This window comes from Dipteris shenzhenensis, chromosome 25, assembly GCF_047967505.1.
Source record: "Dipteris shenzhenensis isolate YYH24624 ecotype China chromosome 25, Dip_SZ_1.0, whole genome shotgun sequence".
Classification (NCBI taxonomy): domain Eukaryota; kingdom Viridiplantae; phylum Streptophyta; class Polypodiopsida; order Gleicheniales; family Dipteridaceae; genus Dipteris; species Dipteris shenzhenensis.
The window spans coordinates 36,180,276-36,196,177 of NC_141620.1; the positions used below are offsets into that span (position 1 = coordinate 36,180,276).

The 15,902-nt window shown below is 41.9% G+C and overlaps 1 protein-coding gene across 1 annotated transcript in view; it reads left to right on the top strand.

The window, feature by feature from the left end:
• Positions 1 to 1,020: 1,020 nt before the first annotated feature.
• Positions 1,021 to 15,902, top strand: part of LOC147885822 (uncharacterized) — a 53,124-nt gene continuing 38,242 nt past the window's right edge. Inside the window, exon 1 of the mRNA XM_087396224.1 lies at positions 1,021 to 1,151. Within this exon, the coding sequence (XP_087252350.1) occupies positions 1,021 to 1,151 (131 nt within the window). The remainder of the gene's footprint in view (positions 1,152 to 15,902) is intronic.

Consider the following 15,902-nt stretch of genomic DNA (forward strand, 5'->3'; position numbering starts at 1 on the left):
CTATGTTAAAGTATTTATTCCCCCGTTTGCAAGTAGCGATTGTTCTCGACAGCAAAATCTACACGTACGATACTGAGCTGAAACTTTTGAACCGAGGACAATTGAGCAAGGAGATCAAAGCCTGTCGGGCTCTGTGAAGGTACATCGAGCTGCACCGTGAAAAACTGTTCCAATGTAGAGTGAATGACACCAGTTAAGATGGATAAATTGGACATGAGGATTTTGAACGCCTGGAAAGGTGCATCCGTCCGATGAATTTGTGCCAAGCCATGATCGGCAAGAATTAGAATGGATTCCATTGCTCAATGCAACTGTCATGCAGTCAAAAGCTTAAAAACAAGTCACGAAACTAGAATCTCCTCATTGGTAAAAATTCATATTACTCATGCGAGGTATTGATACCTCTTCTTCATTGAAAATCATAATGCGCGATAATTTTGATACATTTGAGAACTGCGATACGATGGGGTAATTGATGTCCAAGAAATCAACTATTTTCAGATTCCTCGCGCATCGCTTGACAGCAGCATCATCTATTTCGAATACATCTTGTATTCCTTGAGATCTGTCATGCGTCTTCGTTCGATTATATCTCACCTTTCGCCAATTGTGAAAGCAAAGCGCTAATAACAATATCCCGCAGGCAAGCAGCATTTTACAGCGCACATTTCAGATTTTTCTCATCGCACAGCGCATATACGTTTTCCCTTGTTCACAAATATTACCGCAGGCAAGCGTTTTGGTGTCTGTAGCATTTTATGAACTTGAGGTAGGTCGTGCAGCCCAAGCGCTCATATGTAGGAAAATGGTACTTCTGATGTGAAGAAAAGCAAAGCTGGTCGATCTGACGTAGCCTATTGCAGCTGAAGCACTCAAAATGCGAGGAAAAAAAAATAAAGAAGAAGAAGCGAGAAATCTAAACCGAAGGGGATGCAAACGTGAAGCGTATGATGCGACAGCGCTTGCGCGAAAGCTACTTGTCATGGGAGGTAAAGGCAGGTTGGCTACATTGAGTGGAAAATGGTCGAAAGGAAGCTTCAGCTTACCCGTTTCGAGCAAGTAGATTATGGAAATGCACGAAATGTGGATGGAAAAGATGGATTACCTGAAGGCGATGATGCCGGAGAGATTGATTTCCTGCAAGCGAAATGGTGATTCTTTGAAACAGTTGATGGATTACGGGAAGGGAAAGATGCCGGAGAGATTGATTTCCAGCTCGAAAATGGTGATCAGCTGGAAGATTGTGAGCTGAAAAGATGATGTCGGAGATTGATTTCCTGAAATTGTTTGGAGGAATGAAGAAGATGATCAACTCGAAGAACAGGTTCTTTTTCTTCATTTAACAATATCAATTCGCGCCATTGCTAATTGCTTCTAATCCCAGATTAGGTCCCTTAATCCACTCTCATTAGAACCCCCCTAATCCTTCCCCTCCATCATTGCCCCCTCTTGTGTGTTACATGTCGCTACCACCCCCTTGGAACTTGCTCACGTGGATATGCTCCTTACTTTTGCCGTCCACCCGCCGCACATCACCCGAGACTCCACCCTCGTATTGTATTGTGGATAACCCAAGGGCTTGTACACATCGAGAAGCGTTGGTGCGTGGAGCCGATGAGTATGCTTAATTGAGGTGTCCCTTTACACAGTTGATGGACATGAGACTGGGCAAGGGCTCTTGGGTGCCCAATGTTGGGCAATCAATGGTGCGATAGTCAACACATGCTGCTCCACAAGGGCAGTTTAACGCAGAGGCCTATGTCCTAGTTGTGAGCAGCCCTGTGTGCAATGTGCGCATTGGATGGGCGGTGTGTACCAACCCTAAGGGATGTATGCAAAACATAAATACCCAAAATTAAAACCTCATAAAATGTTCAAAAATGAGTCATGGCATGTCAAGATTGGTAGCTAGGTTGTCCATGATGTTTGAGGAGGGTTTGACAAGCATGAACCATGTGGTCACCTCAAAAGGCCTCATTACATTGATGCTGTAGAGTATACAATAATGTAGGGTTGAATTTTTTGAAGCACTAAAGAATCGATAAGGGCACACAAGCACACAAAGACCCATGCACTAATAGATAGACATCACATGTGAATTTTGCTAGAATTTATGCATTGGAGTCCATGAGTATGTTCTCATTCATTGGGTTGTTCGAGATGCCATTTGGTTGAATTTGTTGTTCAAGCAGCCTGTTGATGGAGTATTGCACCCCTTTCCTTAATGCTACTGCCTTGGACCCTCATGTGGTTTTACATACAACAGGGTTCATGCAAGCATTGTTGGTTTTAAAAAAAAGAACTAGTAATCTAGTAGCTTTGCTAGGCTCAAGGCCCCAAGCCCAAACTCCAAAGAGCAAACAACAAAGCTATTGTTCTATAGAATGTTAGCTTATCAATTGTTTTCAAATTAAGCTATTTGCCCAAGAGCTCATCACTAAGTATTTAGAGCATTCTTTGTACTTTCTCAAGGTTGCTTTATGTCCTCTTGCAAAGATTTGGTGCCACCAAGAGCTTTGTACTATTCATCTTAGCCCCTATTTGCAAGGTTGGCACTTAGTTGTTATCATTTAATATTACTTCTAAATACTAAGGTTGGCTTTCCACCAACAGTGTTATGACCCCAACGTCATAGCATGAGCCCTTAAGATAGGGACACCCTTGGGTAAGTCCAAATATATGAGTCACGAGCTCATTTAAAGGAATCCCTTGGGATGAACTTGGGATACTAAGACCTTGAACATGCCTATGCCTAGTTTGATCAAACATTTGGATTGGTGGACTCCCATGGCATGTGACACGGGGTTGTGGTCATGGATGGGGCGTAATTCTTGGCTAACCTCACGCTTGGAGGGTTGTCCTTTACACTTATCAATGGATGGAAGGTGAGCTTGCCAACTCCCCCTATATGGTCTTTCTAATATGTGGTGGTTTTGCACGCCTTAGTGTCAAAGTAGAACATAGCTCACACCCAAGATTGGGGCTAGTGCCTATCTCAATTGGTATCAGAGGCACGCTATTGCCATTACAAAAGCGTGCAAATCCTCATTTGCACGAGGACTTGTCTCTATGAGATTTTGAGCTTGTTTGGTGGAGGTTTGTCCTCTTGGATTGTGTCATGAAAGAATTAACCATGCCCACAAATTTATGAATAACATTAACATAGAATAAAGGAATCAAAGGAGGAAAGAGAGAGAACTAAAGCGATGCATCATGGGGTTTAATCTACCTTCTATAGATTCTGGCTCTAGCTTCTCATCTAGAGTATTTATAATATTTCACTAGAGTATTTATAATATTTCATTGAAAATGAAAAAAGGGCCACTAAGAATATATCCTTTGCAAACAAGGGGAGGGATTGCTCAATATAGCTCCATGAGCTCCTCATCCCATTTAATATACATTATTTTATGATAGTAAAATATTGACCCATGGCTTTTGTCAACCATTTGATACTTCGCTCAATCGGAATTATCTTCACCATCTCTGTTCCTCGTTATCCAACTCATCATGTGTACTCAAACCACCAATTGTGTTAGTAACAATGAATTGATGAATCATCACACTAACTAATCCCAACACCTAATACATCAAAATACACAACCATTAAATACGACTACACACAATAACCCAGTCACACTAGTGACATTAGTGTTAACATGGAATCACCCACAATACTAACCGTCTAGCATGGCAAAATACGGATGCATTGATTTCTTTGTGCGACACGTCAATTGGTACACTCACATGGTATCCAATTTTCATAATCATCCCTAGCGAGATTTTGTAACATTCCTCTTGCTTTAGGTTGCAATAGACCTCAGTTGTGTATTTGGCGTTACGAGTGAAAGAATATAAGCAGAGATGTGAAGATCATTGGCCCCACGTGTGTACAAAGTCTTCATCTCTCCCACTAGAGAGTGGCCTCGCTCTAATTGTACAAAGGAATCGAAAGAAACTAGGAAGAAAGAGTTTTATCATCTCTCCCACTAGAGAGTGGCCTCGCTCTAATTGTACAAAGGAATCAAAAGAAACTAGGAAGAGAGAAATAAAATGACACAGCATGGGGTCCAATTTGCCCTCTCTAGATGGTGGCTCTAGCTTTCCATCTAGAGGATTTATCAAGAGTTAAAATAGCCATTATTAGTGCATCAAAAAGCATCCCTTGCTCACAATTTCACAGCTTACTATGACATCCCCCCCAAAAAATAAAAATTAGCCCATGGCTTAACATACATTAATTTACAACGTTGGCCCATGGCCTTTATCAAATTCAATACTTCATATTTTCACTATCTGCATTCCTTGATATGAAATTCATCATCTATACTCAAGTTTCCAATTATTAGTAACAATCAATTGATGAATTGTCACACCAACTAGTCCTAACATGATTATGCTTGATATACAAAGATCAAAATACGCAACCATCAAATACATGTAGTTATAATAAAACTACTCACATTAGTGACATTCGTATTACCATGGAATCCCTCACAATACAACCATCTAGCTTGACAAAATTCATTTATGTAATACCTCAATCGGTGCCCTTGTATTGTCTCTCCATACAACACCTCAATCCATATCCTTGTAATGTCTATCCATGTGACACCACAATTGATACCCTGGCACTCTCCGATTTTCATAATCCTCCCTAGTAAGAAAATATTTGTGGAAAATCATTTCCATAACAGATAGAGCATTTTGAAGCAAGCTGTAGAGGTTTCAATTTGATATATGTTTGTACAAAGGCTAGTGAAGGAGTTGATGAATTACAGATATATATATATAGAATGAGAATTGTGATTTGGGTTTTTTGACAGGGGCTTGCTGGCGAGAAGGAAAATTTGTGAATTGGTTGATAGGTCATGAGTTGGTTATGATTGTGTCATGTGGAGGCTCTCATAACGATAATCAAAGCTTGAAGCAATGTGAATTGAGCCGCAATCAATTTGTGGGTATATGCACCTATTTGTGCTAATTTTTCATCGTGAATTGGATTCATTGGCTATGTTGAAAGGTTGATTTGTGATCTTGAATAGATTGAAGAAGGTGCAAATTTGTAGTTTCTTCATCTATAGACTACTCCTCGAGTCCTTTAGCGTTAATTATAGGATCACAAAGGTACAACTTTGTAGATCAAGGAAGGTGTGGTGATTAGCAAAGTAGTTTGCTATCGTTCTGGTCTATATTACCAGCCAGAGAGCTTCTGGAAAAAAGATGAAGGTTCTAAGTTTGCATGCATTAAAAATAGCATAGTGCTTACAAGCGCATGTGATGCACCTTTCCTTTTACTGATGATTTGTTGCATGTAGTCGTGATTCGTGCATGCAAGTGAGGTCACGCGTGAAGTAAATTTGTATGTATATGAGGCAAATGTAGGGGTAGGAAAGTGGCCACTACAACTATTTGCATCATTATATCAATGGAATAATTATGATTTTTTAAAAAAGAGAGTAAAACTGTCAAAATAATTATGGATATACTTATTGCTATGGAAGCATTAAAAAATTATCCATATAAGTGTCAATACATATCGATGATTGTATAGACACTATTACTACTAAACCCAAAATGTTTTCGATGTGATTATATTGAAGGTAGCAAATTGTAAATATTTTTTAAGGGAAGAGAAGGGCTAAAATAGTCCCAATCTTCCTTAAAATTTTCAATAGGTAAAATTTGTGTATACAAGTATTTCATTGTTAAACATTCATTCCAAAAATGACATTTAAGGACAAGTCGGCCTCCCCTACCACAGTAGCTAAACTCTGGCTAACCCCAAAAAGGCTCCATTCAGTAGATGGCTTTTTGCTACTCATCATTGGAGTGGCTATCATCTCCTCCTTCTTCTGAGTGCTCACCACTTGCATGATTGCTCTCCTTGTCTTCCAACCATTGCTCGCGGATGTGAAGGTTGGCCTCATTAGTCTACATGTCAAAGACACAAAAGGTACATATTTAGAAACTCTCTTAACGTTCATGCTTGCATATATTAAATTTTTGGGTTTAAGGCTCGAGAATTTCTTACATCAAAGAAGATTTTTTGAAATTTATCCTCCAACCTTTGGAGGAGAGCAATCGTATCAGCATACTTATATTCAGTAGAGTCATAGCCTTGACGTATAGCATGCTTCTATATGTTTGAAAGATTACATGGTAAGACACACGAGATGGATATGTAAGGAAAAGGAAGTAGAGAAAGATGTAGGAGAAAAGAAGAAAAGATACAACTTACAATGTATGCCATAAATCTAGCTTTGAACCCCAACTTGAAACGTGATTGCCCCACTTTTTCTATATGAGCTTTTGCATCTTCGCGATGTTGCTGGTGCTTGTCGAAGGATTTCTTTCCCTTGCCTCACTTTTTCTATACAAGCTTTTGCATCTTTGCCATGTTGTTGGTGCTTGTCAAAGTATTTCTTTCCCTTGCCTTCTTCTAGTCATGCTCTTATGACAACAGATTGAATGCAACTCTCTTGCGACCTTTTGAATTCCGTCCTTTCAATACTTCAAACAATCTGCAATTTTGTTTAGCATCCACATCTCGAGGCAAAGGTGAGATGCTCAAGCATAAAAAACTCTTCAGGACATCGTTCTTATTTTCTTTTGGTTGTGACCTGAAGTCCATCATGACTTCTTTGAATGCAATATAGCATAGTTGCCACATTTGTGAGAGTACAACGTTCCCATTTCCATCCATAATGAGGACCCTATCTCACCATGAATAGCATAGTGAATAGGGACATCATCATGTGGGAAATCATCATCACATGAATGCTAGCTGGTATTTGAACCATGTGAATGAGATCTAGTCGTACAATGGGAGTGATGGCAACTAGTGCCTACGCCTCTGATGCTTGTGATGGGGCTTGAGACCGAGAGTGCATGCTGTCAAACCTCATGTGCTCTTGCTACATCTTCTGAGTGATTTTTTCTTCCTCATGGGGATTGGGATTGCAAAGACGCACAATGTATTAGAAACTGAGAACTTTTTGAATGACCACTAGTTGTAGGCCATTTGGAACAACTCCGCAATGTAGAATATATGTGCAACAAAACAAAGGCATAGTACCAATGAGAAAAAGAGATTCTAAAACAAAGAGGGAGAAGGGAGATGAGAGAACATGCTTGAGGGGAATGGGTATGGAGGGATGGGAAAGCGGGGGAAGGAGGGATGGGGAGAAGAGATGAGAAGAAGGGGAAGGGGAGATCTACATACCTTTAGGAAAGTATCTCAAAGCATGCATAGGGTTTGTTTGTCCCTATGATTCATGTCTTTAATAAAGATCCCATGCTATTTACATCCCTTTAGGTGCCACAAGCATAATCCTTTATCGATATATACCCTTTCCTCCCCTTTTTTCTTCCTCCTTTCTCCCCTTCTTTGTTCTCCCCTCTTTTTTCCACCTTTCTCCCTGTTTCGCATGCCTTTCCCATCCCTTTCTAAATTTCCCATTTTAAATTTACCATCTTCCTCATCCCCTTCAAAATTTCCCATCCTCCTCCTACTTTCCCTTTTCTCCCCCATCCCCTTCTCCTCCGTTAACCGCTCTTTTTTCCATCCTTTCTTCCCCCCCTTTCTCATGGTTTTCTCTATCTCAATTCGCCCTCTCCCCTATCCGATTCCTTCTAAATTTCCCTTTTCTCCCCCATCCCCTTCTAAATTTCCCCCCTCCCCCTTTTAAATGTCCCCTTCTCCCCTTGTTTCTCCACCATTTCTCCCCTCTTTCTCATGGTTTTCTCTGTCTCAATTCGCCCTCTTCACTGTCTGCTTCCTTCGCATTTTGGCCCATGCCCTGGTACAAGAAATCATTCCTTATAATAGTATTTTTATAGGGTTTCTTTTGTTTTTTCCAAAAAGTATTTTGATGGTTATTTTGAGATTTTTGTCTAGTGTAGGGCTAGATGCACCACTATTGAGTGATGTTAGTTTTGAGAGCAGAGGAAAAACTCCCAAGCCATAGTTCATGTGGACATGTGATGAGCTATGGTTGTAAGCACAGTATTTGAGAAGATATCTTAGTGTGTCAGCCATTGATCTCAGAATCCTATGCACCTATTTGATGAGATTGGTGTTTGGACCGAGGAGAGTTTCTAGGTGACACTTGATATCGTCCAGGCATTTGAAGATGTATGATACACGTGTAGAGAGAAGAAAATGATACATGGCTAGGAGAGAGGAACACTTGCACAAAGGCCATAAAGGGTGGTAAGAATTAGGAGACAGAGAGGCTGCAAAATGAATTTTGAAATGGGCATAGATGAGCAAGCAAACCCACGTGGCCTAGTTGCAACCCCTCGATAATGGTCTGGCCTATCTAGATGAAGTACCGATCGTGGCCCTAGAGGGATGGGTTTTGGTGGCAAGATTTAGGAGACAGAGAGGCTACAATGGATTTTGAAATAGGCATGGATGAGCAGGCAAAGCTGCGGGGTCTAGTTGCAACACCTCGAAAATGGTCTGGTCTATTTAGATGAAGTACCAGTCGTGGACTAAGAGGAACAGGTTTTGATTACTACACCAACACTAGAAACTGAGCTGGCTATGGTGGAGCTAGCCGAGACAACCTAAATTTTTCAATCAAGAAGCAACCTTCACATGGTGGATGGAATATTCTAAGTAGTGATCCACACAGAAAGTCTCCATATTGAAGAACTCAGGGAGCCAATACTCAAACCGCCGAAGGCCTAGGTTTGGGTATCAAAATGAAGCATCTAGGATAGAGGTAGGGCTGGCCTTGAGCTGAGAATGAAAAAAGAATTCTACTTGTAGTGTAAGAGGTAGAACAGGAATGTAACCATGGTGATAGGAGGGATTTCGATCAAGAAACAGGCCATGGTCATGACAAGGTAAGCTGAGAACCATCCAAGGGTGCGGTACCCAAGCAAAGGAATTTAAGTCTTGTTGTACTTGAATTTTAGCAACTAGCACCAACCCTTGCACCTTCTCAAGTGCGTGATCGAGCTGAAAAACCACCATAAGGACCAAGTCCAGTCGCACATAGAATACCAGTAGATGGAAGGCGAGTTCATCCTAAAGATTGTTTCCATTAGTCAATGGGCATGTTCACAGTTACCACTGTCAACACGAAGGTTCACCTCATCAATAGTACGCGGAAGATGAAGATCCTCTCGAGTAACCAGAATGAAAATTGAAGTTAGTGGTCCCGCAATATAAGGATGTCTTGGATGGAGTTATACATACCTACATGGAGTGCCATTGGCAGTGTGTCAGCATCAACTACACCTGGTTTCTAGATGCCAAGTAAAAATGGTACCTGATAAATCCAAACTATGCCAAACAAATCAAAGTTGAACTTGACAAGTTGATTCAGGTAGGGCTTATTTACGCCATTGATTGGAGTGATTGGCAATTCTTGATAGTTGTGGTACCAAAGAAAAATGGCAAGCTCTATGTTTGTGTTAATTATCTAAATCTTATTATGCCCAAACAGTGTCGGATCCATTTTTAGTTCCATTTGTAGATGGGATCCCGGACCAAGTTGCAGGACATGAGATGTATTCATTCATGGATGACTACAATGGTTATAATCAGATATCCATTGCCCTTAAAGATAAATAAAAAATAGCATTCATTATAGAATGGGGTGCTTATGCCATAAAAGTCATGCCTTTTGGGTTGCGAAATGCACCTTCCACATTTGAGAGGTTTATGGTTGATACTTTTTGAGGTTATCTCATCGAGTTCATTGCCATTTCCTTGGATTATTATTTGTGTGTGTACATGAAAGCCACCAAGCATCTCATGTACTTGGGCAAATTCTTTGACAAATGCAGACAAGCAAGCATATCTCTCAGCACGGCTAGAAGTGTTTTCTCTATGTGTCTTGGTATATTTCTTAGCCATGTGAAGAAGTTATTCACACCAAACCAAGTAAAATCAAAGAAGGTATTTGCATCAAGCTAGGTAAAATCAAAGCCATTGAGAAAATTTTTGAGCCCATGAATCTTACTCAACTTTGGCAATTTTGTGGGTTTCACCACTTTTTAGTAAAGGGTTATTAAAATTTTTACAAAATGTTTGTCCTCAAGTACCCCTTCTTTAGTGCATACCCTTGCCAGGATTGCATGTACCCCAAAATCTAAAATGATGGGCTCCCAACCAACCCCAAATCTAGGCACCAACCGGACACATTTTGTTCAACATTCTTTGGATGCATCAATTGTGTGCACCTTATTGGTGCTGGATGAGCTAGAGATATCCCGATCACCAATAGTTTCATCATCTCTAGGTATCTCAGAGTCCCGTCACCCATTTGGCCTCTGTCTCCTACAGTGGAAGTTTTGCCCACATCCATGTATATACCATCGGATATTTTGTGGGCCATTCCTGGTAGAGAAGATTTACAAGTCACTTATTGGACCTTAGATGTGGCTATTGATACCCCTTTTCATTCCCAAGTTTTGTATCAATTGCTAGCCTAGGTCATTCCCTTAGAATATATACTCGACTGCCACTCTCGATGACTTTGCCAAACACGGGCAATTCCCTTAGAATATTTACTCGATGGCCACTCTCACTGACTTTGCCAAACTCGGTGCCTCAAAAATGCAAGAAGCATCTTTGATGATATCCAAAGTCTCGTATATCATCAAATTTTGAAGAATATCTTGTCAACGCCAATCCTTAAAGAAAGCAACATTGACAGGGCATGGATGAAGCTGAGCCAAGGAAAAATGTTGACCCTTGGTTAACATAAAACTAGAACTAAGAGCAAGGAAATCATGCACCTTGGTTTGCCGATTGATTGAGTAGCCAAACGCCAAGCGACGGGTCTCCAAATAGCAAGGACAGGCAGCAAGTCACCAATATTATGGTCCAATTAGAGTTAGCAGTCTAGGTAGATTCCCTGTTAGGATCTTAGTAAGTTGGTTGCTAGCATGCTTGTTGGAATGTAAACCAACCTATAAGAACAATAAAGTATTAGAAAGCTAGACCTTTTGGTTCATGCTACGTGTCTTATATGAGTGGTAAGTCCAAGTGAGCCTTGAATCCTATTGAGTCGGTGGTTTTCATTGAACCGAGGCGAGTGTCTGTGTAGCCCCTTGCTATTTGTACCGATTGCGGCCCTCAATTGATACAAGTTTCTTTGCATTATAGTTGTTGTCTTGGCATATTTGTGTTATTTACTCATTCCACCCATCTTCATGTGGTTTTTTCCCACACAAGTAGACCCCATTAGCTCACGAAGCCCGTTCTACCACCAAGCACCAAGTAGGAATGCTTGCAACAAGCTACATGTGGAGTGCAAGAGAGGCCATCTTTCAACCTGGCACCAAGTAACTGAGGCGTGAGTGGAACCAACTGAGACATTAATCCATTCGATATATTTAAAGCATCAACAAGTTCAAAGTGTAAGAAAACAATACAACCTCTATGATCAACAGATAACAGGATCTCGTATGCAAGAGAGAAAAGCAGATAGTATGGAGAATAAAAAATTTGATTACTATAAAACTAATACAATAGATGGCGCTGCCTCCCAGCCGTGCGCTCCTGTGTGAGAAGCTTTAGGCATGCTAGAAATAGTAGAGGACGGAGGCTGGATGCTAAGGAATCAGGGTTGCTATAGCCAATGATGATAATGGGCTTCACAGGATTGCTCTTATATAGCCACCAGTTGTAGTCGGTTAGACCCAATTGGGTGACTGACCCAGTCTGCCCAAAACAGCCAACCGTCGGTCCTGAAATAGGCCACCGACCACACGCAGAATGGGCCCCGCAACCTGAGAGTGGGCTGCCCTGAAAAATGCTCCATCTACCCTCAGTGCGGTCAGTCATGGGATGCCTTTTTGCACTTGCATGTAGCCTAGTTGGTAGTGTGCCAACTCTATCTGAAGCCGTTTAGCCATCAGGCCACACATGGCCCCCATCTGGTGTCCAAACCAGGACCTACTGAATAATCGAGCTACTCAAATGCCTTCTCCTCATATGGGGGGCTTACAAGTAGAGTTAGCTGGTTCCCGCATAGTGACATGAGAGTGGAGCATTGATATCTAACACCCCCCCTCAATGTCCACCTGCAAGTGAACTCACTTTTTTGGCCCAATGCCAAGTCGATGAAGATGCCTCTCCAGCAAGTCTCTTCCAAGAGCATTCGTGAAGATGTCTGTAGCATTCTTTGTAGTCGGACAGTACACTAAGTCGACATCTCCATCCATAATGAGCTCGCGTATAAAGTGATATTGAATCTCAATGTGTTTTGTGCGAGCATGGAACACAGGGTTCTTTGCAATTGCCATGCAACTCCGATTGTCACATGATAACTGCGTAGGTTTATTCTGCACTACACTCATGTCCCCTAAAGTCCTCCTCAACCACACTACCTCACAAGAAGCAAAACATGCTGATTTGTACTCAGCCTCGGTAGAAGAAAGAGCAACTGTAGGTTGCTTCTTGTTGACCCATGACACAGCTGTAGATCCAAGTGAGAAACAGTAACCTGTCACTGATCTCCTACTGTCCATGTCTCCTGCCCAATCCGAGTCACAGAATCCAATCAAAATGTTGCCCTTGGTATAGGTGATGCCATAATCAAGTGTGCCTTTGATGTATTTTAGCACCTACATCCCTGCCCTCCAATGATTCTCCCTTATTGGAAAACCTGCTTAGTACACCAGTCGCAAAATTGATACCCGACCGCATGTTGCACAAGTAAATCATATTGCCCACAAGCCTTCTGTACTTTTCTTCATCCACCAGTGGTGATGAATCCTCATTTGAGAGCTTCACGTCAACCTCCATAGGGGTGCTAACTGTCTTGCACTCAACCATGCCAAATGCCTTCAATATCTCTCCAGCATACTTCAGCTATGAGATGAAGATTTGTTTTGGTTCTTGCCAAACTTCAATCTCCAAACAGAAATGCATCAATCCGACGTCTGTCATTTCAAACTCTCTTCCTAGCAACTACTTTGTCTGCAAGATCTTTTAAAACTTCATGGTTGCTTGTTATGACAAGGTCGTCCACATAAAAGACCACGATCATACACCTGCCTCTTCTCTATAGATATACAAATTTGCATCAGATGGGCTCCTCCTGAACCCGTTTTACAGAAAGTAGGCATCAATCCGCTAGTACCACGTTCATGGGGCCTGTTTCAGCTCGTAAAGTGCCTTCTTTAGTTTACAGACTTTACCTTCTAGACCGAGGATCACAAAACCTGGTGGTTGTTCCACGTATACCTCCTCCTTGAGATCTCCAGTCAAAAAGGCAGCTTTTACATCCATCTGAAAGACGAGCCAACTTTCCTGTGCTGCTAAAGCCAAAACACTGCAAATTGTGGTTAGTCGAGCTGTGGGAGCAAAAGTACCCTAATAATCAAAACCATGTACTTGTGCAAATCCTTTTGCCATGAGTCGAGCCTTGTACTTATCCAACGTGGCGTCGGACTTGTACTTGTCTTGTACACCCACTTGGTGCTGATGACATTGCGTTTTGGTGGTCAATCCACAAGGTCCCAAGTGTTGTTCTTCATTATGTAGCCATACTCCGACTGCATAGCCTCCATCCACCTATCATCACCCTGTGCCTCTTCAAGACACTTGGATTCTTCAGCACAGATCACCTCTTTCATCAAAGCATAGTTGACCAAGTGTTTCTGCACCCTTCTTTGCTCCTCTAATCTCTTGGACCGGCAGTGTTCGGATGGTTCCTCCTCAATGGCTAGAGGTTCTTTGCCGTGCAAAAGCTACTTTACCCAATTCAGGAATGGCCGTTGCCATTGTGGTTCTGTAGGCTCTTCTTCCTCTTCTTTATCTTGAATCCTCCCAAGCACTGTTGGGGGAGTTCAGTCTGGTATTGGTGGTTGTACTGGATGGATAACCTGGTCTTGGTTGTCTGGGAAGGAAACATCCTCCTCCAATTGATGCGGCTATTCTGAGAAGACCACATCACGACTTACTATTACCTTCTTGGTAACAGGATTATAGAGACGGTAACCCTTCACCTCTTCACTATAGCCCAAGAAAATACACTTCCAGCATTTGGTCCTGTTAGCATCAGGGACATGCACAAAACAGTCACATCCAAAAACTTTGAAATGTGCAGCTGAAGGTTTCTTACCAGAAAAGCCCTGCAGTGGAGTCATCCCATTCACAGCCTTCGTGTAGCTACAATTCAAAATGTAAACTGTCGTGTTACATTCTTCAACCCAAAAAGTCTTTGGCAAATCTTTCCCTTTCATCATACTCCTGCTCATTTTGTAGATGATGCACATCTTGTGCTCTGCTACTCCATTTTGTTATGGTGTATGTGGCGGGGGTTTCCGCCTCTTGATCCTGTGACTTTTGCAGTAACTTTCGAATTCACTTGATGTGGACTCTCCACTTCTATCTGATCTCAACTTCTTCACCTTCCTCCCTGTTTCTTTCTCGACCATTACATGCCATTCTTTGAACTTACTAAAAGCCTCATCTTTAGTCTTCAGGAAGTATATCCATATCCTTCTACTATAGTCATCGATCAGTGTCATGAAGTAGTAAGAACGACCCAAAGATTTTGTCTCCATCTTTCCGCAGAGGTCCGTGTGAACGAGCTCTAGAAGAGCCTTTGCCCTATTGGCCTCTTTAGGAAAGGGCTGCCGATGTTGCTTGCCCATCATGCAAGCTTCACATACATCGAGTAGATCTGTAATTTATGGTAGGTCTGCAATCATTCCACTTTTATGCATCTCCTTTAAAGAACTAAGGTTTAGATGACCAAACCTCTCATGCCACAGCTTAGTGTTGCTCACATCGGCTCGAGCACTGAAAGTTGAGAGTTCATAGATGTTGTTGTGCCGTGTACCTTTACCAATGACCTTCCCTTGAAGATCCAAAATTTATGCACCATTCTTATCGAAGTGAACTTTGAGGTCCCAATCTGTGATTGCAGAAACGGACAACAAGTTCCTCTTGATATCTGGAACATAAAGAACATCGAACAACTGCTTTACAACTCCATCTGACTATGTAGAGAGGTGTATCAATCCTTATGACTGGTCATGTGGCGCGATGCACCACTGTCAATAATCCAAGGTTCTTCCGCAGGTACATGAACTGCCTCCGTGCAAATCTCCTCAATTGCTACAAACAGCTCTACTAGTACTGCCAGCACATTGCTGGACTCTTTCTTTACTCCATTCTTCTCATCTGCAATCTTCTTCCGACACTCATTCTACTTGTGCCCTGCCTTGTTGCAATAGAAGCACTTGATCTTCTTTCTTTTTTTATCATCCAAAGAAGATGGGTTACCAGAGTCCTTACCCTTACCTTTCTTTGATCTAGCCGAGAAAACCGAATCTTCTCCATTCCTCGTCTTTTAACGCATCTCCTCCTCCAGAAGCATTGCGCTGAAATCCTCAAAGTTGAGGGGCAGATTTTTGTTTTGCGTATTCAGTGCCGTAACAAGACCGTCGTACTTTGGTGGGAGAATCCATATGCACCTTCATGCGAGATTCTCGCTGATGATGCTGATGCCAATCACAGTCATCTGATCGCGCAGATTCTTCACCCTAGTGATGAACTTCTCTGCCATTTCAGTTTCTCGTTCGCGAGTTGAGTCTCCAGATTCTGAATCCATGTCTGATTCGTGGTCTCGTACTGATTTTTCAAGACCGTCCATGCCTCCTCCGCTGTGGTGACATGTTAAATTAATGCCATGACAAAGTTACTTACACTGCAGACAATAGAACACAACGCATCTGCATTTCTTCTTGTCCACGTGAGAATCTCATCCGTAGTTGGTACTATCTGTTGTCCTACATTGGCTAGATTTGGTCTCACAACCGGCTTGACGTCCACCCCGGTAGCAGTATCCCAAAGCTCGTATGTACTTAGGATGGTCTTCATCTTGAACTTCCAGAGTGGATAGTTAGTGCCATCCAACTTTTTG